The 26,429-nt window shown below is 43.6% G+C and overlaps 1 protein-coding gene across 3 annotated transcripts in view; it reads left to right on the forward strand.

Annotated features, from left to right (window-relative positions):
- Fras1 (Fraser extracellular matrix complex subunit 1) overlaps nt 1-26,429 on the forward strand; it is a 410,067-nt gene that overhangs the window by 376,327 nt on the left and 7,311 nt on the right. For all 3 annotated transcript variants that reach the window (XM_013516132.1, XM_005388203.2, XM_005388207.2), the window contains 9 exons: nt 547-822; nt 3,441-3,673; nt 5,780-5,940; nt 7,799-8,013; nt 10,825-10,975; nt 12,485-12,592; nt 13,523-13,682; nt 17,673-17,789; nt 25,544-25,710. In XM_013516132.1, the coding sequence (XP_013371586.1) occupies nt 547-822; nt 3,441-3,673; nt 5,780-5,940; nt 7,799-8,013; nt 10,825-10,975; nt 12,485-12,592; nt 13,523-13,682; nt 17,673-17,789; nt 25,544-25,710 (1,588 nt within the window). The remainder of the gene's footprint in view (nt 1-546; nt 823-3,440; nt 3,674-5,779; nt 5,941-7,798; nt 8,014-10,824; nt 10,976-12,484; nt 12,593-13,522; nt 13,683-17,672; nt 17,790-25,543; nt 25,711-26,429) is intronic.

A 26,429-nucleotide genomic window follows, 5' to 3' on the forward strand; every position in this document is an offset into this window, starting at 1 on the left:
GCTGACTTTAGAGTTAGGAGAAAAATGCCTGAAGACTGTCAAGAGACACTTACCCCTAGCAGGGAGGACAGTCAGAACAAGCATCCCAACCCCTATTAGTAGTCTCTGCTATACTGAAAAAGAAAAAAGGTTAATTCAAAATGTGTCTCTTATTTGACCATGGAAGAAATACACCACCTTTATTTACTCTTATTTTGCCAAATGTGCTACCTACCATTAACTATTCCACGCGAGCTTAAACTAGTAACTGCTTCTCATGGTACACCTTCGGTTGAAGTAGACAGGAACATAAGTGACAGGATCCTGATTCAGGCATGAGATGATAAGCTAATAAAACTCTTAGCCCAGGCACTAGGAGGATATCCCCCATCATGAAAGAGCTACAGTATCTTTTGGGTGTGCCTGACAAGGAACTATAAAACCTTCTGATAGCGTTTAGTAGAGTCCCTGGAAGCTAGGGGAGTGGGAGGGCTTGGAGGGCGAGAGCCTTCATTTTCAGTCCTCTGGACACCCAGCCTGGCCTGAAACTGTGCTGCTCTTTTTCAGGTTGTCACACTTGCTGACTATGATCATGTGGAAGAGGCTACCAAGGAAGGAATCAAAAAAGCCCCGTCTCCAGGTTACCCTCTGGTCTGTGTTACTCCCTGTGACCCACACTTCCCCAGGTTTGCCATCATGAAGGAGCACTGTGGTGAGGCCGGCATCAACCAGACATCTGTGCAGTTCAGCTGGGAGGTGGCTGCCCCCACTGATGGCAATGGGGCCCGCTCGCCCTTTGAGACTGTCACTGACAGCACGCCGTTCACCAGCGTCAACCACATGGTAGATCTGGGGCTGGACTGGGCTGAAGGGAAGAGAACGGGCCTTGTTCTATGTTTCTCTGACTCTGTCGAAATCCTTAAGGTCCATGTGTGGCATCTGGAGTAAAACAACAGGGACATACATTACGTTTCTTTAATTATTACTATTCTTATATATAAGGAAAGGTAATATAATGGAGAACTAAGCTAGTAGTCAGAAGACTGTTACACAAATCCTGATACTGCCTGTTTCTAACTACATGATGTTAAAGGTTATTTGACCTCTCTGTCTCAGTCTCCTGATAACAAAATAATATTCCTCCTGCCTAGCCACTGGACAGAGTCACTGACAAATGTGATCTCTAAAGGATAAAGTGAGGTCCAATGTTTCAGGTAGGTACCAGGGATTACTATCCTTCCCATATGTTTTTAATCACTCAGTACATATTCAGATCTAAACTCTTTAAGGACATGGATTGAGATTTTATCACATTTTTATATTCCAAAGTAACCAGCATATTGATGTGCACAGTAGGGACCCATTTTTAAATGAAAGGATGGAATGGCTACTGAGTATCAGCATTTTGCAAAGTCCTGTAGGAGGGCATGAAAAGAAGTTCCTCGATCAGTTGCTACTCTTAAAGAGCATGGAGACCAGACTGCCACCCTTTGCGCCAGCTAAAAGCCAGAAGCAGCAAGGTTTCCCAACCTCAGGCGCCAGTCACTGCCATGCTCCTACTCGCTGCATCTCTTCCAAAGAGATGTGAAAGCAGTTGAGATGCAGGGTCAGCTCAGAATCTGTCATGTAATAATCACTCAATTACTTTTGACTGAAACTAGTTTACAGACTAGTTTGGGGAGTCAGAGATTTCTTTCAGACTGAATTTCTCTAGATTTTCCTATTCAGCCCAGTTTGTTCTTAGTATAATGAGTTGAATGGGATAATAGCAGGGGAAAGCTGATAGATGGGAGGTAGACAGAGACAGAGCAGGGTCACTTGTATCCGTTGACATCAGCAGAGCTTATTCAGAAAGCTAGAAAAGCCATTCCTTTGCAATATAACCCAGCTCAAATTTAAATCATTTTCTCTATGGCAAATTAGAATGGCAAGGCTTAACAGCTTGTTGTTTCATAATTACCTAACTCTATGTCCAACAAAATCATATTGGTATACTTGAGTCAAATATACATTTTTACAGGTCCCAAATTTATGATTCTGTGACTAAGGGTTTTCTTCTTGCAAGGGTATTGGTAACATACCTTTAACCCAGTCTCTTTGGCTTTAACTTTATTCAGTGATTTATTTAGTACCATTATGTTACATATACTTTTGTAAGATGCCTCAAACCCATTATCTACGTAGAAAGCAAGAAAGCAAGAAAGCAAGCAAGCAAGAAAGAAAGAAGAAGGAAAAAAGAAAGGAATTGATAACTAATTTTAAAGTTTAATGAAAAAATTTTCTTTAATTATTAATGGACTTCAGTGAAAATTGTTTGCATGGGAAGAACTTACATATTTGTACATTTGCTTTGTGGGAGGTCTAAGTCACATAGAACTACTAATTAACTTTTCTTGTGTGCTTCCCTCTGTGTATGCATACATAACCTGAGGAGTCTTGGCAACCTCCGTTGCCTCTGCATAGGTTGAGTTATTAGGCTCTCTTCCTGCTTCTGTGTGTCTGGAAATGTGAGGAATCTTTAGAAAGGCTGGCAAGTGTCAGAGGTCAAGTGAGGTATAGAGCTTCAAACCTGAGTGTTACTAAGACTTTTACAGAGGGGGGAGGTCAGCATGAAAGAAAGAGAAATCTCTGGGGAGAAGCAACTCTTCTCTGGATCCAGGTATCATTATTATGGAGCATGGGCATGCTGCCTAGCACACTACACCTAAAAGCCAATACTATGGAGCTGTGTTGTACAGAAAGAAAAAGCTCTATTAGGTGGCCAACCAGTAAGGAGGCCAGGAGTTAAAAACTCAAATCTGCACTAGTACTTAGAAAACTGGGGAGAAGCTGCTTATTGGTTGGATAAGATGAAAAGAGCTCGTTTCTTTTCAGGGGACTTATAGTCCGCATGGAGATTCTGCACTCGTAACATTATTGACCAGATGATCACTTCTGCTCATGTCCATTCTTCAAAAGCCAGTTCCAAACTGTAAGAATCATTAGTAAGAGGCCTGGAGGCTTTCACTGGAAGACAGCTTAATTAAGGAATTTATGTCCCAGCCTTAACCAGTTTCCCCCATGCACTCAGCAGCAGTGGTCTGGAGGCCAACCAGTCCTGCTGGGAATTCTGAAAAGCTGCCCAGGAGTCCTTATGCCAAACATAGATGATAGAGAAAAGTATTATTAACAGTCACCGGCCTTCTCTGGGCCCTTGCTGCATGTCTGTGTACTTGCTTGTTTTCTGTTTTACCCTTTGGGCTATAAGGACTCCCTGGCGCTTGTTCATGGTTCATTGTGCAAAGTCAGTGATTATGTGATGAACGAACAAACAGATGGACAGGTCAGTGGATGGATGGATGGATGACTTTTACAGATTACTTTGTACCAGCAGCTGGCTATGTCATATCACACTACAGATAGAGTGTAAGGAGCTGTTTGTGTGATATGTGCAAGTTTGAGGTGCTTTATTCTTCCTGTAGGTCCTGGACAGCATTTACTTCAGCCGGCGGTTTCATGTACGCTGCGTGGCAAAGGCTGTGGATAAGGTGGGCCATGTGGGAACGCCCTTAAGGAGCAACATTGTTACCATTGGGACAGACAGTGCTATCTGCCACACCCCAGTAGTGGCTGGGACATCGAGAGGCTTCCAGGCGCAGTCCTTCATTGCAACCTTGAAATACCTGGACGTCAAGCACAAGGAGCATCCGAACAGGTCAGGGAGGTGGCTCCGTCCATGATGAGTTTTCTAGGTAGGACAGATTACTGAGTGATGCTTCTGCAGAATAAAACTGTGGTAATATAATGCTTTAGAAAAGTTTTTCCCTAGTCACTCAAGGTCCAACACATCTATCTTCCTAGCTCATTTCCCTTACCTCATTGTTTTCCTCTACCAGTCCACCCACAGGGGATCACACTTAAGTTCCTCAGGGTGTCAAATGCTTGTAAGTTGCATACATTTTACTCTTAATTCCAATTCTTTTCCACCCCCTTCTCTTGCTGTAGTTAAATCCCACTGTCTTACAATACCTAGCTCATAGCATCTCTTCTAGAATATTTTCACCATTTTGTCTAGTTCACTTTAGAGGCTCATCTGGTACCTCTTTCATCCACTTTCAGAGCATTATCCTTGTTCATTCTATCCACAGTATGGATGGGAGAACCATAAGGGCAGGGACTAGGATTATTCTACATCTTCTCCAAATAGTTCAGTACTTCTTATTACATATGAGGCACTTGCTAGAACAAATAAACAATAACTTCATCAAAACTATAAGTTAGTAGACTTATTTCTTCCTGTGATGGTTTTGATGAGAGACAGATAATTTCATTTTTGGCATAGCAAAAGAAAATTCATGCATTCCATACATATTCATTAAACCTCGTAGAATTTATTTTTTCTGTTTCTTTATTTTTTTAATTTATATTAAAAATAAAAGAAGGAAAACATATTAAGAAACAGACATCCATTTACAAAATAGCATAAGAACAGTACAAGCAATACCGAATTACAGACAAAGTGGTAGGAAACTAACAATGGTGGTTGTATTACATATTGATATCTTCAAAGTGGTTTCTCAGGAAAACAAATAGAAACATGCAAGATTAATCAAATAAATAATCATTAAATTTGTACTTTCAGAGAAGTGGGTTCAGAGAAGTGGGTTCAGAGAAATGGGTCTCTTAGTGTAAAAAAAAAAAACTGGGTTTGAATGTGGGCCCAAGGATACACAAACAATTTTTTTTTCAAATTTCTTTTTGTTAAAGGACAATAACATAAGTACCCAGGACACAATGGACCCCTTTCTAGGAGAAGGACCATCTGCTTTCTTTCCCATGTTCTGGTTCCTCGTTAAAATGTGCCTCTTTACTTCTGGAGGCAAACTAAATTCAAAACACGCCCTCCGCGAACGTGCAGAAAATTTTAAGTTGCATGATGAAAACCAATGCAGCTCATAAGTACAGTTCTGTTGTAGTGAAGACTTAACCAACATTTATTAAGCTCATATTTTATCTAGAATTGTGTACTACATGCACTGGATAAACAGAAGAAACAAAGGAAGTGGCCCTTGTCCTTGTGGTGGGGAGCCAAGATAAGCAGAGTCTTAAAACATACAAGAAACAGCAGCCAATATAAATAAATTACAGATACCCCAGTAGGAAGGTGACCAAACCACCAAGGAATGTAGATCAAGGGCAAGTGAGCTGCAGATGGAGGGCGGTGAGGGCCAAATGTGAGGTATTTATGGGACTTCCAGGGACAGGTTAGGTGGCTTTTGTAGTTGGGGAGAGACAGTGTGAACAGGGGGATATTGTTATTTCTAAGATATTTGGCTGATCAGAAAACTGCCCAGAGAGTTTAAGAACTCAATGCTATCTTTTTGACTCAAACAAATGCTTTAAAAATCTGAGTGTGCCAACCATCCCCAGCTTCCACAGATATTCACTGAGACAGAGAGGAGCAGCACCCTTCCCCTCCACTCAGCTTTTGCTTTAAATGAATACAAAGCTTCCATTGAAAGCAAAAGGAAAGGTAAAAGTAATTTGTGGTTGTGATGTTATCTTTCCTTGTATAGGAAAAAAAACCAAATCTATGATTCCTGATTGCTGTCATTCTTGAGTCTGGAAGCTCTCTGAGGAAAAACAGCCCTGGTGTCCATCTACACCTTTGTGTTCAGATGGAAATCTTCCCTGGCAAGCTTCTAGGGAGAGAAGACTGCTGATTTCATTGATGAAGACAAATTTGTGATGAGAAGCACATGCACACTGCTGACGGTGATAGCATGCAGCCAACCACTCATTCGTGCCTTCTCTCCCCTAGGATCCACATCTCGGTGCAGATCCCACACCAGGATGGAATGCTGCCCCTTATCTCCACCATGCCACTGCACAACTTGCATTTCCTATTATCCGAGTCTATCTACAGACACCAGCACGTCTGCTCCAATCTCGTCACCACCCACGACCTGAGAGGCATCTCAGGTGAGGAACGAGTTTGGTCCCGGTTTTCCCACGCTGGCCCTGTGCAGTGCCTGTGCTTGTCACTAAGTGGAGGGAGCAACTTTTCATGTTTCGTGACCCTCAGAATCTGCATGAGTTTTTCCTCCTAAGTGAGCATCTAAATATGGGCATCTCAGACAACGAAGCCAATAGGAAAAAACAAGGACTTTGGGACCAAAGTCATATTTAAATCCTTATTTCACTACCTATACAACTGAAGAAAAATAGCTTGACCTGTCTGAGTCACTGCTTTCTTACAAGGTGAGGATAACCATGGCTACTGATCAAGCTGAGGATTCGATTCACTGACCTGCTTCACACTCCCACCATGGTATATTTTAGTTCCTTCCTTTCCTTATAGAGAGCATTTTTGGATCTGTCCCCTAAAAGCAGTATCTAACATGCATACGTTTGGTGGATTCTCTGGATACAGGAGCTGAAATAGAGCTCTGGAGCATGAATGCTTTCAAGGATCAGTACTTATTCAGGGGAAGAAAGGAAGCAGGTTTTGGCAGAGGGAGAAGTCAAACTGCACTGTAGTCAAAGTGAGAAACTCTGGTGAAATTCATTCTAAACAAACAGGCCCAAACAGCCAGACCTTCGTAGGTCCCTGACTCAGTCACCGGATGGAGAGCGTCTCCACATGGAACAAGCTGGGGCTGAGCCACTCAACCGCAGATGCAGACCCGAAGGTGACAGCTGAGACAGAGCATCTCCGTGTCTACCACAGCAGATGTTTTACTTTACAAAGAATCCTGTCCCTTTCTATTTACCTTAGCAAGTGCCCAGTAAATGTGTATTTCTTCCCTTCACAACTGATGAATCATTTAACGTGTTTTTGAAGACAGAAATGCATTCATATGCTCTTTCACATTCATTAGGCATCATTTTTTGGTAGAGATGGTCTTTGTACTGTAGAATTAGTTGAATACCAGTTATTCTTAACTCACTGAGCTACACATGAAAATTTATTGGTTCACATATGTAGCTGGTGGGAGAAATGTGGTTTGTGCAGAAAGTGGAACTTCACCCCTCTCCCTACTTGTAAATAGTTAAATTCAACAAGGTCAACTGAGTGGCTAGTTTTTGTTTGGCAAAAAGCTAGTTATTGGTGTCAAACTTTCTAAGAAGTACATTAATTCTTTTAAAATACTGTTATCACTTTTAGAACTATGAAAATTTTATTCCTAATATTCTAAAATTATATCTATATTCAGGTCTCTCCTGCATAAAGGTCTTCTTTAATTTCCAGCAGTTCACTTGCTTGGTAGTATTTGATCCAGTAATTTTCCCCTGTAGCAGGTGAGGTTTAGTCAAGCATCATTAGTGAGCTATTTACTCATTAAGACTTTTTTTTTCTGAGAGTGCAGGGACCTGAACTCTTATGAAGGAGGAGGGGAGAGAGTCAGATGTTAGTTTGTTGGCTTTCCATAAAATGTTTTTAAAAATTATTCTTAAAAATAATGATTCACCAGTGAATAGTCCGTATAGTAAGTTCATTTCCTCAGAACTGACTATCATGAGCAGAGCCACACTTGCCAGATACACAGGGAAAGCTGCAGTGCATTTTCTTTCCTGCTTCTGCCTTTTTTGTTCATGGTCTCACTTTGGTCACCATTCCTTCCCACTGGAGTCCTCCACTGACACACACCACCAGGCAGCTCTCTTCGCAAGCTCTTTGGACATTCTCCCCATGCATGGCAAGCCATGGTTGCTCTGTGCATAGTCTCAGGTGGGTTGAAAGCTCTCTCAGTGTCCAAAGAGCAGGTCCCTTCTTCCCACCCAGCTTCTAGGCATCCATAGACTTAGTCACCATTCCTGTTCTTTTCCTCCTGGGCAGAGGCGGGGTTCCTGGATGATGTGGTCTATGACAGTGCTGCCCTGGGTCCTGGCTACGACCGTCCCTTCCAGTTTGACCCCAGTGTGCGGGAGCTAAAGACTATCCAGCTCTACAAACACCTGAACCTGAAGAGCTGTGTGTGGACCTTTGATGCCTATTATGACATGACTGAGCTCATCGATGTGTGTGGGGGCTCGGTGACCGCAGACTTCCAGGTGAGTGCACTGGGGGCTTGTCCCAGGGCTGTGCATAGGTGGGTGCCATCCCCAGCCCTGTTTCTTCCTGAAGCTCTTTGGTTAACACTTTGCATCCAGAACTGGGCCAACCAGCTACGGCAGTCTTCTTCTTTCTAAATCTCTCAAGCAAGATCTCTCAGTATTGTGGCAGAGAACCCCCAGTGTCCTCTAAATCAAGTTAATGTGCCAAAAAATTATTGACACAGACATTTATATAAAAATTTAATATTTACTTTTCTGGGTATATATGTTTTTCCTTTTATGCATATTTGGAAAAACTGACAAGATTTAGATATGATAGTAGGTTATTGCCACATAGATGCATTTTCTTCCTCCCTCAGGGCAGTGAGTCAGACTAGCACATGTGCACCTGTCTTTGAGAAGACAAGGAGAACACTTATTGTAAGCAAGAGATCGTTGTTGAGAAAACTTTGATTGCATATCCATTCTGAACTGGCAACCCCTGGGAAAATAGACACATACTGTTAGACTGGACTCATCCATCCTCTTGGGAAGATTAATTCTAAAGCAGGGTCCATCCCATTGGGAGCATCCCATTGGGAGTTTACTTATCTCAGTAAGCCAAAAATTAGTTAGATGGCCTTTGTTTTAAATTAGGTTTAACCTTATCAAAGGAGGGAACATGTAGAGGCACTTAATTATTTTGGGAAAGTATCTTTGTTTAAAAAGTGCTGTTTTTTTCATGACCCCTCTGTTTGGCTTCCTTTCCTTTTTGTGTACACTGCTGCCCTCTGCTGAGGTGTTTAAAGCATCCTTAAATTTTGTTTCTGTTTCTGCAGTTGCATAATCTGTGGTCACTGGAAAATGCAAAACTAACCGGTGTTCCTCCCTTAACCCCTCAAAAGTCAGTATTGTCTGTTCTCCATGTTTTGCTTCCATTACATGTTTGGATATTCCTGGTTCTCCCAGGATATTCCTGCATAGTCCACTTTTCAAACCCATACAGAAAAATTATATGTATAGAAATATTTCAGTGTTGTTTGTTTTTTCTCTTTTTAAATTAGTGTACATGTTTGTAAGACACAATGTTTGCATTCTTTGTGGAGAGTTGGTACATCACATGACAGATCTCAATTACATTTCCATCCCTTTTCCTTCACCCCCCCACCTCCTTCCATCTCTTGATCGTCTTCCCATTTGAGAAAGACTAATCTTAATTTGCTCTTTCTTTGTATTTTAGGTTTCTCAAAAAAGAGAAACAATGTGATTATGTGTCTGATTTATAGTACTTAATATTTTGTTATCAAGGTGCATCTGCCTTGGTACAGATGACTCCACTTTATCTTTCTTTCAACAAATGAGATCATATCAAATTAAAACGCTTCTACACATCAAAAGAAACAGCTAACAGAATGAAAAGAAAACCTGCAAAATGGGAAAAAATGTTGCCAGCGATTCCTTTGACAGAGGACATATATCTAGAATATAGAAAGAACTCAAAAATAATTGGAACCCCCCCAAAAAATAAAAGACCCAATCAAAAGCTGTTGCTTTGTTTTTTAAAAAATAAGTGAAACTGCTGATAGGATATAGAAAACAGTACAGAACCTGGATCGAAGTTCTTGTTCAGATCTCAGTTTATCAAATAGCAGACCGACAAGACACAACCTGACTGCACCTCATTGGAAGTTGTGACTAACAAGCTGCACACCGCGAGTTATCCCACACAGTATCTGGCGTTAAATAGGGATGCAGTAAATGTTTGTCAGGGTTTCTGTTCTTTTTAAAGATTAGGAAGTAATATTATGAGGGCTAAATGAAAATAAAGAGAAACAAAGAAGAGAAAATTAATTTTGCTAATCAGCTAGAAGATTATTGAAATTCTAATATCAGCAATTGTGAGGTTGAGGTGGGTGTATTTTAGTAAAACCTATGTTATGGGGCGGATATGATGTGAGGTCCAGATAAAATTTGGAAATTTTCCAAAGAAAATAAGAGTAAGGCGTGTCAAAAAGAAATGTTTAGATGAATGTGGAATTAGTAGTCTTTTGGAAAAAATTGGCAGCAAATTTTAAATCACTGGCAATTTTAAATATGAAAAACACTTTAAGTCCTGGGTGTGGTGTATGCCTCTAATCTCTGCTACTTGAGAGGCTGAAGAAAGAAGGTCACAAGTTCAAGGGCAGCCAAAATTAAGTGTTAATGTGTGTAATTTTTTTGTCCTGAGGATTGAGCCCAATACTAAGTGCTAAGCAGCCCCTCTGCCCCTGAACTCCACCGCAAGTCATAATGTCTGAAATATTGATAGAGCATTTCCCTTAACTAACAACAGAAACACTTTATAATGTATAGTGAAGCCAAAGACAAGCACACATCCCATAATATGTTATAGTATTTGGCCAATGACAAAATAAAATTACTTCAAACTTAATAAGTTAGCTTTATGTTACATATATGTATATATTTAAGGAATATAAGCACTTTTAAAAATCAGTAAACTCTCCGACTCACACACATATACACAGCCAGCCTCACCGTGAAAGCTGCTGCTAGGACAGTGTTTCATCTTTCCATCCACTCTGCATTCACTGCATGCATCATGAATATTCCTGACTCAAAGTCACAGCAGTAGCAGGAGCCCCTGAGAAGGAGTGTTCTCTCAGAGACGTGATGTGCCGTCTTCTCAAAATCATTTCCGCAGCAGCAGCAGCGTCACTCAGTTGGTACTTGCTGAACAGGCGAGTGGCCAGACAAGTGAGCCTTGAGGCTGTGTGGTGGGAGGCACCCCCACATCAGGGGAGGAGGTCAGCGTCTCTGCTTCCTCGGCAGGTGAGGGACTCCGCTCAGTCGTTCTTGACAGTGCACGTGCCACTCTACGTGTCCTATATCTACGTGACAGCACCCCGGGGCTGGGCCTCCCTGGAGCACCACACGGAGATGGAGTTCTCCTTCTTCTACGACACAGTGCTCTGGAGGACAGGTATGCCCATGCTTTACCACTGTTTCTGCCTGCCCCCCGCCCACATCAAGATGCTGTAAGTGGTGACTTTGAAACAGTGGCTGCCTTCTTATTGTGCTGTGGAAGCCAAAGGAAAGCCGCCTCCGTTTGGGACATGTCCAGAGCCAACATTCCTGGACAGTAGACAGCCTAGAGCCAGAGCAGAGGGTGACGGTGACTGCAGGTCCCAGACAGCCCATCAGGACTCCAGTAGTGTGTGCCTGTGCAGTGTGAGCATGCCCAGTGACCCCTGGTTCAAAATGGTGTGGTTCATCTTGTTTGAGAGGGAAAATAATCTCCAAACCATATGCATGGAAATGGGCTTGGTCGCTATGTCAAGTGACCTGCTTTGTTCACTTGGCATAGCTGGCTCGTTTGTTGACTTTCAAAAGTAGAAGGTTTTACAATGCTGAATTTTTTAAATGTTCCTTGGCCCTGTCCCCTTCCAAGAGGAGCCCCGGGAGCTGGGTTTGAGGAAGTCCCTCCCACTAAGGGTACACCCTGCACTCCCATTCAGTGTCTCCCCTCACCCACTTTCTCCACTGCTACCATGGAAGGTCCACTAAACTTGCAGTTCTCTCTTCTACTCACTCCAGTAGGCTTGTTTTCATCGATATTTTGCTTGCTTTTCCCGTTTCCAGTGTCCTCTAGTACAATATGACCCCCAACCCACTTTTCCTGACCTCCCTTCCCTGTTCCTACTCAACCCTCTCCAGGAGCAAGACACTACTGAGGCAGTTTCCTTTAGAAAGAACTTGTCTCTAGTAACAGAACCTTTTTTCTGTTAAATGAACGAAGCTCAAATCTTTTATTGGCTTTATATTTCTGTGGGACAATAGCTTCATGTTTTCCTGCCCAGGTCAGATAATTCCTTGAAATGTGGTCTTCTGTTTTGTTTCACTTGACTATTTTTCTCCTTTGGTTACCCTTTATTTTTGATCATTCTGAACCCCTTGGGCACCATGTTTGCAAATGCTTTTATTCAAGAAAGTTTTTTCATGCCATACGGATACAACCACCCCCCTATAAACTTCCCTTAATTTTCCATTAGTTTGAGTGCTAAATGTAGCCATCAGGACCTATGAGTTTATTAAATATGAAAAGGAAAAGAAAATTCAGTATGAAGTAGATGCACTGTAACCACAGGTTGGTGTAAAATATGACAGTAAAAAGTTTTAGATCCATTATTTTCTGAGCTATGTACTGAATCTTGCATCTGGACTCAGTGGTACCTACATGAATGAAGATTCTATGTCAGGAACAATGGAAATAATAAAAAATAAGTGGAATGAGCTGCCATCCTGTTTTAATCGGCAAGTGCCTCTGTAGAGTATGTTCATGTGAATATATACATGTTCTCTTAAGTCACATTCAAATAAGTGTGTGGCTCTGCTCAGAGATGTACCTGGGACAGCTTTCCCATAGGCTGATATCCAGGGGTGCTTCCTCTGTGCCCTAACTTGGATGTTTTGTGTATGGTTGCTTTTCCAGGGATCCAGACAGACAGTGTGCTCTCAGCAAGGCTTCAGATAATAAGAATCTATATTCGAGAGGATGGCCGGCTTGTCATTGAATTCAAGACCCATGCCAAATTCAGAGGTAATGCCAGTGTGATAAGAAACATTTAAACACACAAAGAAGCTAAACAAATAGAACAACAAAACACTAAGTCAACAGTTGTTAACATCTTGCTTTACACATATGAATGCACACACACATGCATACCTTTCTTTTGGTCACTTCATTTGAAAACAAGTTGTTGTCTTCATGTCAAGCTACCCTAATACTTCAGTAGACATCTCTAAGAACAAGGATATTTTCTCACATGATGGCTGTGTCATTAATGTACTGGACTTTGATTCAATAATCACCAATCTCTGTGTATATTTCCTCTAATATCCCTCAAATGTCTCTTCCTCTTGTTTTTCTGTTTATTTTATCTACATGTATAAAAGGGAGATGGATCCAATCAAACTTCATCTGTTATATTTTTGTTGTTTTATCTCTTTTGTTTCCTTTCATCTACAACTGTCTACCTACTTTTATTTAATCACAGCACTATCACTTAAGTTGTAAAGAATAGAGGTGTCCAAGCAACCTTTACCTTTTCAGGGATGTTGCAACTGTCCTTTGAATGCCATTTTATCCAGCAGTGGAATTTCTGTTCATAAACTACCAAGATCTTTTCATAGCCAAGGAACTTGTGGGCTAGAATTCAAAGCTAAGTATGTTCAATGTTCTTTGTTGCATAAAGACCTCTATTATTCTGTATAAGATAAGCACCAATTCCACAAGGCATATCCATGCTGTTTCTACATACATTGTATGAATATCCTGGCTGGCACAGGTAGGGAGATAGGCTGGGGTGAGATGCCTTGGATTCTTAACCAATGTGGAATATACTCAAAGGGGCAGCAGTGTATAGCCATAGTTGTTTGATAGAAGGACATTAAGGCAGTGATTAGGCTTTACTGTACCACAAGTGCAATAAAACTCACAAAGAAGCGTGTGTGTTTCCCTGTGAAACAGGACAGTTTGTGATGGAACACCATACTCTCCCCGACGTGAAATCTTTCATACTGACTCCAGATCATCTGGGAGGGATTGAATTTGACCTGCAGCTGTTGTGGAGCGCTCAGACGTTTGATTCTCCATATCAACTCTGGAGAGCCACAAGCTCATATAATAGGTAAACACAGTGATAAATGATTCTAGGGGGTTGATCTGAAAGATTTTCAGTTTCTTTCAGAAGCTTGGGAGATAGAGCTTTTTACTTTGAAGTCTAAATTTCTGTTTTAAAAGAGGCATGGACAGATATGACCCTCTAGCAAATACAGAAGGAAACAAATCTAGCCCAAGTCAATTTCTGATGTACAAACCAGGAAGTGACTGTGCATATTCCAAGGGAAATACCAGAAAGTGCATACATCTTTTCCACTCATTGCCCCCTAATGAGCACATAGTCACATGGTACATCCACCTACAAGGGACATGAGAAAATATAAAATGTGTCCAACTGAAACCTGAGTGTGACAAAGAAATTTCATTTCAATCACCATGGGCACTACAAAATCCAAGATCACCAGCAGTTAGGTCCAGATGCTGCTCTTGCTGATTCAGTGACATAGAGATAGACAGATGACAGGTAATGAATGATAGATAGATAGATAGATAGATAGATAGATAGATAATTGATAGATGATAGGTAGATGATGATGACAGATAGATAGATAGATAGATTATTCCTCTCCCACACTCAGTGTATAGGACAAATACAGTAAATTACCACATTTTTAAAAGGTAATAATGGAAAAAAGCAGAATTAAAACTAACATGCAAAGGATAAAAGAACAAGCATGAATCTATCACAAATATTATTTTCCCCATTTTATAGATCATGGAAATTAAGAGCTATATTTAGCATGAAAATCTTGTTCCACTTTTATAATTAAGAATATCAGATTGCCTAGGTCATTTTCAGAAAGCTTTCTGATCTTACATCAGGTATTTTTATTGTATAGTGACTCCTTTGAAATTCACATGTTGTAATCTTCAGGGACTGCTCTTCCTAGAGCCTCATGAGATTTTCATGTACTTTGCCCCAGTTTGAAGGCAAAGAGCTGTCCTCCTTTAAGTCCTCTGTGGCTGGGCATGGTGGTGCAAGCCTGTAATCCCAGCACTCAGGAGGCTGAGGCAAGAGGATCTTTGCAAGTCTGAGGCCAGCCTGGGCTACAAAGTGAGCCCAAGGCCAGCCTGAACTGCATAGCGAGATCCTATCTCAAAAGGCAAAAAAAGAAAAAATGGTCTCCTGTGGACTCTTCATTGTCTGCTGGGCAAAGTCCACACCAGCGTGCAGCCTACAAGGCCTGGCCATGCACTTAGCCCACCTCAACCCCACCTTCTAACCACATTCACCAATCCTGAATGCACCAACCCATCCACATCTCTGTGGCTTTGCTGTTCTCTCTGTCCTCCCTGCTCTTTTTCTCCTGCAAACTGCTAATTCTTCTGAGATCTAACACAAATATCTGCCCCGCTGGGCCAACTTCCCTGATTCCTGTGTGGTGCTGCCAGCTCCCTGCTCCTGGCACCACTTCCAGCTCCCATGATAACACAGTTCATTATCCTATCATGGTCCATTTGCTGCTGGCCCCAAGTTTTTGCCAGGTTGTAAGCTGCACTGGGGAAGAAGGCTTGTCTCTTTCATCTTAAATCCTACTGCAGGTTTCAGCACAGGAAAGGTCCTGAATAAGCATCCCTTAGGCACTTACCTTTGAGACAAGGACATAAAATATATGAATAAATGGCAAAATGAAGAGCACCACCAAGAATGCTGTGCTGAGTGCCCTGTGAGGGTACAGAACATCAAGACCACAGCCATCAGGAAGTGGATAGCCCAGGAATAGCTGGGGACCTGCACAGGCTTCCAGGGAGAAATGAGGTGGCTTGCACTTCATGTTGTGATAGAATAAATGCCTCATTTTTAGGAAGGAGGAGAGAAGAACTATAGGATTAAAGTCTTGTACCTCAGCCGTGTTTGGCATCTGCGAGGTTAGTGAGGAAATTGATTTAGGGATAGGGGAAAATAGGACTGAGGGCTTAGGAGTCTATATAATTTGTCCTAGATTTATTTGTTCAGCAAAATAAAGATCCCTGAACATAGGATTTATAGTAAAATAAGAACACACAAAAACAGGAGACATAATCAATAAGCAGAGTACATGCACTTGCCATGTGATGACATTTCAGGTAACAGTGGACTGGATGTGGACAGCAGTGGGGATATCATAGCCATTGTGGTTGGTGTGAGTGTACTCCATGATGCTCAAATAACCTAGGGTAAATATATTGGAAATACATTTTTCAAAATGTGTGACACATGACTGTATAATATACATCCAATGGTGATATGTGGTATGGAAAGATAAAGTACTGGGCAGGGTAAGGGGAACCAGAGTGGAGGGACATAATAATTTTAATTATGATATTCCCAATGGGCCTCATGAAGAAGGTACTATCAAGGAGCTTGGCTGGGAAGCAATCTGGAAAAGAAGGTCCCTGACAAAGTTCTTGAGATGACAGCATTTCTGGCAGGCCCAGGGAATAGCATGTGACTGGAGGGGAGAGAGCAAAGAAGGAGTAACAGACAGTGAGATTTCAGACATCAGAAGGGAGGCAGGAACACTATGTGGGGCTGGAAAGCCAGTGGGTAGACACTGGCTTTTGCTCTATTGCAAGGAAGATTTCTACAGGGCTTGAGCAGAGGAGCAAGATGATATTCCTGTCCTTCTGAAAGCAAGGACCAGGCCTGGGTTGTCCTGTCTAATTAAATATTTCTATCCTGAAGAATTACCATTGAAGTATAGGTGTCAGTCTTCATGTAACTCAGATATTGTGCACTAGGTCTCATTTCCTTATGCTGTAAGTTTTGGAAGAAGATAAGGACCATAGAGGAAAACTGCAGATAAGAATGGGAAAAACAGGCAAGGATTTAGCTCAGTGGTGCAGTGCCTGCCTGGAAAGCATGAGGTCCTGAGTTTGATTCCTAGTATCAAAAAAAAAAAGAATGGGGAGGAACTTAGAAATAAAGTCCACGTGGGAATATAGTTCAGTGGCGCAAGTGGTTGCCCAGCAAGCACAAGGTCCTGAGTTTGATTTCTGATACCAAAAAAAGAAAAAAAAAAAAAAAGAAAGAAAGAAAGTCCACAAAAGTTTGTGTGGTTTTTCTAAAGTCCCACAGCCACAGCAGTGACAACCAAAACCACTGTTCAGCTTCCTCTCCATCTCCTGCTTGTGCCATTCCACTAACGTGATCCAAGATGTGACATAAAAGTTTTTCTATGACTTTCTAATAAAGTCTTTAATATCACTTTATTAATAACAAAAATATGAAAATGGTGGTCAAAGAAGGAACACAGCAAATGTTATAAATATTTGCCAGTTACTCTCTATTATGATTCAGATTCACAACCCAGTGGGCTTCAGTCTATGGATGTGGCCTCACGTACCCCATGAAGAACCTTCCCTAGGTTTCTGGATGCTCGGCTGCCTGCCGGGTAGCCTGCGGGGGTGAGGGGCAACCTAAAGCCTAGTGTGGGAGAGGAAGTGGGCAAAGCCTCGCCCCTTCAATGTCAGGACCTAGAGAGGCGGCACCCAACTGAGAAATGCCCAATGAAGGTGGTAGTGTTCTTCAGCCACTAAGGGAGAAGCACAGCACGTGGGAGGGGACCCCAAAGCAGAGCACTGGTGAAGAGGTAAGGGCTAGGGCACTTCATGGGGTGCTGCTCCCATGGTACTGTGGAGTGGAGTCCTGGGGTGTGCCTCCCACCTGCCTGGTAAGAGCCACGCCCATCACAGGCTCAGCCAGCTGGTGCTCCTGGGTTTGGGAATGCTTTGGACAGTGCGTCCCTCAGCAAGAAAGGCCAGCCACATCGTCAGACACAGGAATTGCTGGCTCGGGCTTGTCAGCAGCCCAGCTTCAGGGTTGTCATAAGTAGTGTACCTCCCTCAGGTTTCCTCAGGAAGAGGACTTGAGCATGTGGAAGTGGGCTTTTTTTCTTCCTCTGGATAAAACAGTGTCCGCTGACTGGCACGGCACTGGGATGCAGAGCGCGTGTGCCGGGGGAATGCAGGCTTGTGAAATCCATCCCCATGACTGAAGTCTGCTCTCGTTGTCCAGGAAGGACTACTCAGGGGAGTACACCATCTACCTGATCCCGTGTACTGCGCAGCCCACCCAGCGCTGGGCCGACCCTGGAGAGAAGCCCTTGGCATGCACAGCCCACGCCCCGGAAAGGTAGGCGAGTTCAGTCAGGCCTTGTTGTGTGCCAGTTCCTTGTTTGTGAATTATGCTAACCCTGAAATTTGGTTTTCACCCCCAAAGTCAGTATCCATGGTGCTTTCACTGGCATTTGCTGACATGCATAGGGTGGCGAACATATCAAATCTTGTGATGCATGTTGCCAGCTGCGATAGAGTGGGGCAGGCCTCACCCCCCAAAGCACCGTCTTTGTGACTGTGGTGTGAGAAGTGGTCCCCAACACAGTGCCAAGTGCCTTCGGGGCTCCTGAGTACAGGAAGGTGGGACTTGCCTCCTACAGTGTTCCATAAACTGCGTGCAAGATGAGTTCTTGAGCTGTTGGCCACCAGTTCAATGCTAATGAATCAACAGTAAATGAAATAAGGGGCCTTTAAACAGGAGCACACCTAAAACAAGGTTATGCAATGATCCACTGATGAAAAAGTTACGACCAGCAGCTCACAGAAACCTAGCCAAGTATTTCTCCCATAGGCAGTGACCCTGGGCACAGGGCGAAGTCTGGACAGGCAGGGATCTGCAATGGTCACTTGCTGGAGGAGGAAGGCAGGTGGGCCCTGTGGACCCAGGGGAAGGGAGAGAAGTGGATTTGGAGAATGAGAGAAGCCTGGGAAAGCAGGCATCTGATGGAACCCAGTTTCTCCGTGGTATAAAGAGCCAGGTGTCTGCTGGAAGTTAGGACACTGACGTTGGTCAAAGGAGGAAGAAGCAAGCAGTCATCTTGGGGAGTGGAGAGAAGAGAGTGCACTGAGGGTGAAGGCAGTGATGGGTTAGGCAGAGCTGCAGCCCAGCTGCACCGTTTTAAATTGCCATATTAATGCCGTTACATAACTGCACATATGTAAAGGACATATTTCATAAATACTGACATGTGCGTGAAACATCACCACAGTCAAGATAAGGGACACACCTGATTCCTCCGCAAGTGTCCTCACCCCTCCCACCCCGGACCGCACCCTTCCACAGGTCCTCACGGCTGGGCGTGAGTTTGCATTTTCCAGGGCTTTATGGAAATGATGAGTTCTTCTCTGGCTTGTTTCACCTATGCTGATTTTGATCCTTTAGAGATATTGTATCAGTAGTTTGTTTCCATTGTTGCTGAGTTTATTTCCCAGTGTAGAAACAACACAGTTTATCAGTTCTTCAGTCAGTGGACACTTGGGTTATTTGCAGGTTGGAGCTACGGTACCTGAGCCACTAGGAACTTACTTCCATCAGTCTCACACGGGCATGCTTTCTATTTTCTTATGTAAAGGCCCAGGAAAGGAATGGCTGGATCATACAGGCTGTTTCCTAAGCATTTGTAAATGGGCAACTGTGTGTGATTCCCAACACGAGTGTGTAAGTGTTCCACTTCCTCTGCATCCTGCTATGCTTGGAGAACTAATGGGGAGAAATGAAGAGAGGAGCAGGAAAGAAAGGAGGTGGTGGAGGAGGGTGAAGTGGTTGAGATTTGGGGTGCTGGTGCACAGCAGGAAGATGAAGAGCAGGTGGCCGCAGCGGGGAAGAGCAAGCTCTTTGCAGGTGAGGAGTCAAGGAGGTGAGAGGTGGAGGTGTGGACGATGTGTCCGTGTGGAGGTGGAAATCACCGTGACTGATGACAAGAGCCCCAAAGTCAGGGAGACAAGGGGGCCAGGACCACAGGAGTTGGTGCAGTAAGAAACTATGGGGGGCAAGTATCTGAGGAGATACACCACTAAGAAATTGTTACCCATTTATTACACTTTTAAAATTATGGAAGGTGTAAGATATTCAGAGGCCTGTAAAAGTGAGGACTTGATGCGTATTCACCACCTGCACTAAGAAACACAACACTGTAAGCTGGCTGTGCTAGCACACCACACACCCATAATTCCAGCCCTCTGGAAGGCTGGTGGCGGGGGGTGTCACAAGTTCAAGCCCAACCTGCACAACTTTGTGACTTAGCAAGACCCTGTCTTAAAACAAAAATAAAAATAAAAAACTTAGTGTGAAGGCTTAGGATTCAACCTCCAGTAGTGCCAAAAAGAAAAAAAAAAAATCACAGTACTTTTTAAATATCCTCCATGTCCCTATGCAGTTGTTCTCCTCCCTTCTCCCTACTAAGGTGACCTTGAACTTGATATTTGTATTTATGAGCCATGGTTTTGGTTTACAATTTTGCTTCATGTCTATTTCTAATGGTTTGTATGTTTTTGAACTCTGTATTAAAGTTTCATACTCTAAGCCAGGCATGGTGGTGCACACCTGTCATCCCAGCCCCCTGGAAGTTGAGGCAGAAGAATCATCATGAGTTCAAGGCCAGCCTGGCCTCCCTAGTGAGTTCAAGATCAGCCTGAACTGCATAGTGAGACCCTGTCTCAAAAAACAAAATAAGTTTCATACTTTGAATTCTCTTTGCACCTTTTTTTTTTTAATTCAGTGAATCATTTTTGATTCCTTGCATTAATCCATGTAGCTGTAGTTTATGGTCCAGTACATTTAAATTTTTCACTGTAGAAATATTCTATAATTTATTTGAGCATTCTGTTTGACTTGTGATTCTAGATTCTCTTATAAACACTGTTATACATATCGCATTCTATATATAAAACGTAAGAAGAGTCCCTCCAAGGTAGGTGCTGCAGTAAAAGGAACAGGAAAAACACAAACCCGGTCTCCAGGCCCAGTGCTGTGAGGCTGAGGAGGCTGCTGGGGAGGGTGTTGTTGAGGATATTGAGTTTTCTTGTCTTGTATCAAGGAGATCATTACTTATAGGTTCCTTATTATTCCTGGGGTAACTTTCACCTAAGCTTGCTTTCAGTCCCATATAATGCTCCATATCTGTACAACAGGCCTAAGTTTGCTTTCAATCCCATATAGGGCTCCATATCTGTACGACAGAACAACAGTGCACAAAAGCTCTAGGCAGACGCAGGGAATTCAGCTGAAAAGAATTGTGTCTCATGTTTTGCTATTTCTGCGAGGTCACACATTATAACATCATTAGATTACTAATCTCAGGTCTATTATTCATTCCATTGTATCTTAATGCCCAGGACTGTGGTGGATTCTGGCAATATAGGTATCAGTGAGAAAAACCTTTTTCCCTGGGTTAGGTGAATTGGTTTTTTTTTTTTTTTTTTTTTTTGGTTTTTCTCCGGTACGAGGAACGGAACTCACGACCTTGCGCTTGCCAGGCAGGCGCTTTGCCGCTGAGCTAAATCCCCAGCCCCCGTGAATTGGTTTTTAATGCAACTAATGGTGGTATTGAAGCTCTTAAAGTGGGGTCAGCTCAGGCTCATATGGGCCCCGGGTTCCTCCTATGCCTGAACCCACTCAGGCCCACCCACTTAGCAAACCTTCAACAGAGGGCAGGACCATTAGGTGACCCTTGGTGGAAAAGCTTGAAATGATGACCTGTTCCTTATTCTGTGACAGAGATGCATCAGAAACTGGTCTAGGCTTGGGTGAGCAGACAGACAGGGACTGTGGACTCTGTAGTGGGTGAAGCAGACTTCTGTCCAATAAGATTGCCAACCACAAGGGACACTGTGATTGAAAAATGCAAAGGAGAGTGGGAATAGATGATAAGGGATCATAGCTAACCTGGAAGGTCAGAGGACGAGGGAAAGCCACGAAGGGAAAGTAGTGTTTGAGTTGAAAAAGGCGTAGAGTTGTCTAGGCCCAGAAGGATAGACAGGAGAGGAGTGTTCTGAAGAATATTCAACAAGGTCAAATATGGAAAACCTTAAATTGGGTCCCACTGATCCCATATTCACCCTTAGGGCCTCCAAGCAAAGTACACACAGGTCCCCTAGTCCACCCCTGTCACTCTTAGCAGAAGCTTGCTCTGTCTCGCCTGTCCTCACCCTCGCTGATTGCCTGGTGCCGTTACATGGACGATGCAGGAGGGGCCCCACCCACATGGCCTCGGTCACACGGGCACCTGCTCCTGCAGTCAGTGCTCTGCGCTGCTCCCCAAGCCGTGGCCTCACATCAGCTGTGTAGAGAGCACCTCCCAAGCAGCCCTTCCCCTTTCTGACTGCTTCAGTCAGCCCCAAAACAAGTTGTAATGTCTTCCCCCTTTCAAAATAAAATCCTCTCTTGGCATGCCATTCCTCTGTCAACACAGTTTTTCTTCTTTCTTTTATTTCAGTAAGCCTCAGAAGAGTTGTCTATATCCACAGTTTCCAATTTATCTCTGCCCATCCTTTTCTTTTCTTTCTTTTTTCTTTTTTGTCTTTTTTTGAGACATAGTCTCCCTGTGCAGTTCAGGCTGGCCTTGAGCTCACTTTGTAGGCCAGGCTGGTCTCAAATTCACAAAGATCTTCCTGCCTCAGGCTCCCAAGTTCCAGGATTACAGGCGTGCACCACTGTGCCCACTGCCCATCCTTTTCTTTTGCAGTACTGGGGATAGAACCCAGAGCTATACTGAGCTACATCCCCATTCTGTGTCCCCCACCTTTAATTTTTTTTTTTCTTTTTTGGTCTTTTTGAGATAGAGTCTCACTACGCAGTTCAGGCTAGCCTTAAGCTCACTTTGTAGCCCAGGCTGGCCTCGAATACACAGTGATCCTCCTGCCTCAGCCTCCCGAGTGCTGAGATTACAGGTGTGCAGCACCACACCTGGCTTTTTTTTTTTTTTTCTTTTTTTTTAATTTTAAGGCAGAGTCTTACTAAATTACTGAGTTGCCTGGGCTGGGCTTGAATTTATAATCTTCCTGCCTTAGACTGCTGAGGTTACAGGTCTGACTGTTGTCTTTTAAACCCATGCCAGTCAAGCTTCTGCCACCACATTTCAACCCAGCTTGCCCTTGCTGGGGTCAGCAGCAACTGCATGTTACTAGCTCCTGGGGCCGAGCCTCTGTTTCCTTTCCAGCCCTGGAGTGTCTCTACTCTTTGGCCCACCTCTTCTCCTTGAGACTGCCTGCATTCGCTGCAGGTTTCTCCCCCGCCTCCCTGGCTCTTCCTGTTTCTTCGCAGGCTCCTTCTTGCCATAGCCTTTGCATTTGGAATGCCCGGATCTGGTTCTGCTCTGTCACTTCTCGCTTGCTTCGGTAATGTTCTGTGTCCTCCAGCCCCAGCCCTTCCTAGCCTGACACTGCGCATCAGCCTCCCACTGCGCAGTCCTCAGCCTCTGAGGCTGAACCTGCGCAAAGGTAGCGGGTCTCTCCCACCGCGCACCTTCCTGGCCAAGCTTCCAGGTCAGTGATCAGCAAGCTGGGGATCAGAGGGCAACCCCATGCTGTCTGCTGCTGTAAATAAAGTTTTACTCTGGAATAAGCCACACATAGGCTCCATTTGCCTGTGGCTGTTTCCACAGCAGAGTGGAGAAATCCCTTCCCTCCTTCCTTTATTTTTATCGCACATATTTATTTTTGTCTATTTGTTTGTTTTTTTCCGGTACCGGGAATCAAACTCACAACATCGTGCTTGCCAGGCAGGTGCTGTGCCGCTGAGCTAAATCCCCAGCCCCAATTACACATATTTATACAGCATGATACTTTGATATTCATATGTATAGTGAAATAATGACTACAGTCAAGCAAATAAACATGTTTATCTCTACACATACTTTTTTGGTGATAAGAGCACTTAAAATCTAAGTAAATTTCAGTATACAGTATGATATTACTAACTGTGGTCATGATGCTTGCATACACACCCTATCTCACTGCAACTTTGCATCCTTTGGCTGACATTGCACCATTTCCTGTCTGCCCTTGGTTACCACTGTTCTCTTTGTTTCTGTGCATTTGTTTCAGACTCCATGTGTAAGTGTGATCATGCAGTGTTTCTCCTCCTGTGTCTGGTTTATTTTGCATAGATAATGTCCTCCAGGTTCATCCATGTGGGGGCAAATTGCAGTGTCATTTTTCAGTGTTGAATAGTATTCCACTCTGTATATACTGCCTGTCACATTTTTTATCTATTCATCCATTCAAGCAGTGATGATCACTTTAGTTATTTCCACACCTTTGCTGTTATGAACAATGCCACAGCAAACTCTATGAAGTACAGTCCATTCCCTTTGAGTACGTATGGTCACATGACAGTTCTATTTTTAATTTTTGAGGAACCACAGTGGTGTTCTTGATAATGGCTGTACAAATCCATGGCCATGTTATTTAGGATTTCCAGTGGAACCTCCCCCAAGCATTCCCCTGCTCTCCTGGTTTTTTATCACCTGTTACTTTCTAGCTTACTATACTATTTTTAATTAGTTTTATTGTCTCTTCGTTAGAACCTAACTTCCTAGGAGTTTTTTCTGTGTTTTTCTGTCTTGTCCTCAGATGAATTCCCTTTGCTAGTATAGCATCTGTTGTATAGCAGAGGCTTACTGATTACTTGTGGAATAAGGTTAAATGAAATAAATCAGACACTCAAGCCTAGCTATCATACCATTTCTCTTATATGAGAAACCCAAAGTATTAATAAAGAGCAAAAGAAAGGTATATAATGGGAAGTAGGGAGATCTTCCTCAAATGGGAAGGGGACCAGGAGATGGAGGGAGGAGGGGGGAGGGAAAGGGGGTGGAAACGGAGTGAAGATGCGTTGTGTGCGTGTGCCAGTCCCTCACACAGAACGTGAGCTTTATGTGCTGCAAACTTGTGCTGATAATGTTTTTTTAATTTTAAAAACTGAGTCATGAGGCCGTAGAGATCCAGTCAATAGATAAGAAGAAGCTCAAAAAGGGCAAATCCCAGCAAGAAGGAGAAGGCTAGGAGATGAGGCTGGGAGAAATAGACAAAGGGTCAGAAGTCAAGTTTTAAAAAAAAATTGGTCTTCACCCTAAGCTCTATGGGGAACTACTGAAAAACCTTAAGCAAATCTAAGTTTTTAAAAAATTACACTGGCTCACTAATCGTATCCCTTGGAAGAGATTAGAAGGCAATAAGAGTGACTCCAGGAGTTGGGGGCTGGCACCTGTGTGGGGGTCCTCACTGAGATCGAAGCAGAAGGAAGATGAAGCTTGTGAGGAAAGCCCACTGCATGTGAGGTGTCTTTGAGACAGCCAAAGTTTTGAGTCACAACACAGATGAGTTTCTGGCTCGGAAGAAAAATCCAGGCTAGAGAGTTAAGCGCAGACTTCTTACCTTTGAGAGGGTGTGCGCATGCATTTATCTGGGGAACAGCGCGGGCTGCAGGACTAAGCCCTGAGGTGTCCTCACCGCCAGAGGAAGCAGAAATGGAACTGAGGAGGAGGAGGGCAGCTGGGAAGGAAGGACCAGGGCAAGAGTGCGTCTTTAGCAACGTCCTGAAAAGTGTAACATAAGATAAGCACTGATCAGGTTAGAAGAGTCAAACTCACAGAGCATTTGGATCTGGGGAGAAGCTGAGCTGGGGCACCCTGGCGAGGAGCCCGTCAGCAAACAGAACTTTGGGGGCCCTCAGAATGGAAGGGTGAAAACAGCTAAGAGTACCAAGGAGTTCCAAGGACTCATTCAGTTGTTTATGTTCCAGGTCTCAAAAGGCCAAATAAAGTCCCTCTCCCACATATATCTATTTGCTCGAGACAGGGTCTCACTGTGGAGTTCAGCTTTAAACTCACTGTGTAACCCAGGCTGGCCTCAAACTTGTGGTACTCCTGCCTCAGCCTCCTGAGTGTGGGGATTATATTAGAGGTAGGCCCCACCACACCCCACTCTTTATTTAGTAAATATCTTGTACTGACCACAAAGCTGTGTGCATAGTCCTGAGAAGGGAGGCCAGCTTGTTCACATGCGCAAGGTAAGCCTACTCTGAAGTAGCCCACATTCCTCTTGCATTAGGTTCCTGATACCCATCGCGTTCCAGCAGACCAACCGCCCTGTGCCCATGGTGTACTCACTCAACACCGAATTCCAGCTCTACAACAATGAGAAAGTGTTCCTAATGGACCCCAGCACATCTGCTATGTCTCTGGCAGAAATGGATTACAAAGGAGCCTTTTCAAAAGGTGAGTTGCTTCTTTCACCTGTCGATAGAGGCTCTGCCTGGCCATGAGACCCTCTCTAATCGGCCTCAGGACTGCCATCTCTGCTCGCTCATCAGCCTTCACTCACTCCCCAGGGAAGGTTCCCCAGGCCTGATCCAAAGGGCTGAGGCTGAAGCAAGGAGCAGGCACGTATTTTTCCTTCTTGTTATGAGGTGGCAGCACAGTCCTGAGCTATAATGGTTGGCAGCATAGTACCATGGAAAACCAGTGGTCTAGGTCAGTAGTGGCAAATCTGTGGCACACATGTCAGTTGTTCTTCTCTTAAGACGAAAGATGTTAATGTATGAGTAGTTTTATTTTTCTAAAACTTAAACCTCAGGGTTCAGATTTAATTGCAGTGCTGGTACTTTGGGATAAATAAACGGGTTCTGGGTTGCAGTTTGGCACTTGACTCTAAAAGGCTCACCATGACTTTTCTAGGTGGTGAAGGGGTGGCATTTGCAGTCTGGCTCTAGCACAGTGTAACTATGGTTAACTTGCTTTATCTCTCAGTGCCTCCATAATGTGCCCAGTCTCACAGAACGCTGGCCATGTGTACTTTCTCTGCTAAAAATGGAACCTCACCCCTTGCACCATTAAACATGTTTCCCTGGGCTTTCCCATAAGCTAGCTCTCATCTGTGTCCTTCAAATCACTACTGAAGTGCTCACCTAAAGAAAGCACCTCACCTGCCCTCCCTG

Source organism: Chinchilla lanigera, unplaced genomic scaffold (genome assembly GCF_000276665.1).
Source record: "Chinchilla lanigera isolate Chin_1 unplaced genomic scaffold, ChiLan1.0 scaffold00032, whole genome shotgun sequence".
Classification (NCBI taxonomy): Eukaryota; Metazoa; Chordata; class Mammalia; order Rodentia; family Chinchillidae; genus Chinchilla; species Chinchilla lanigera.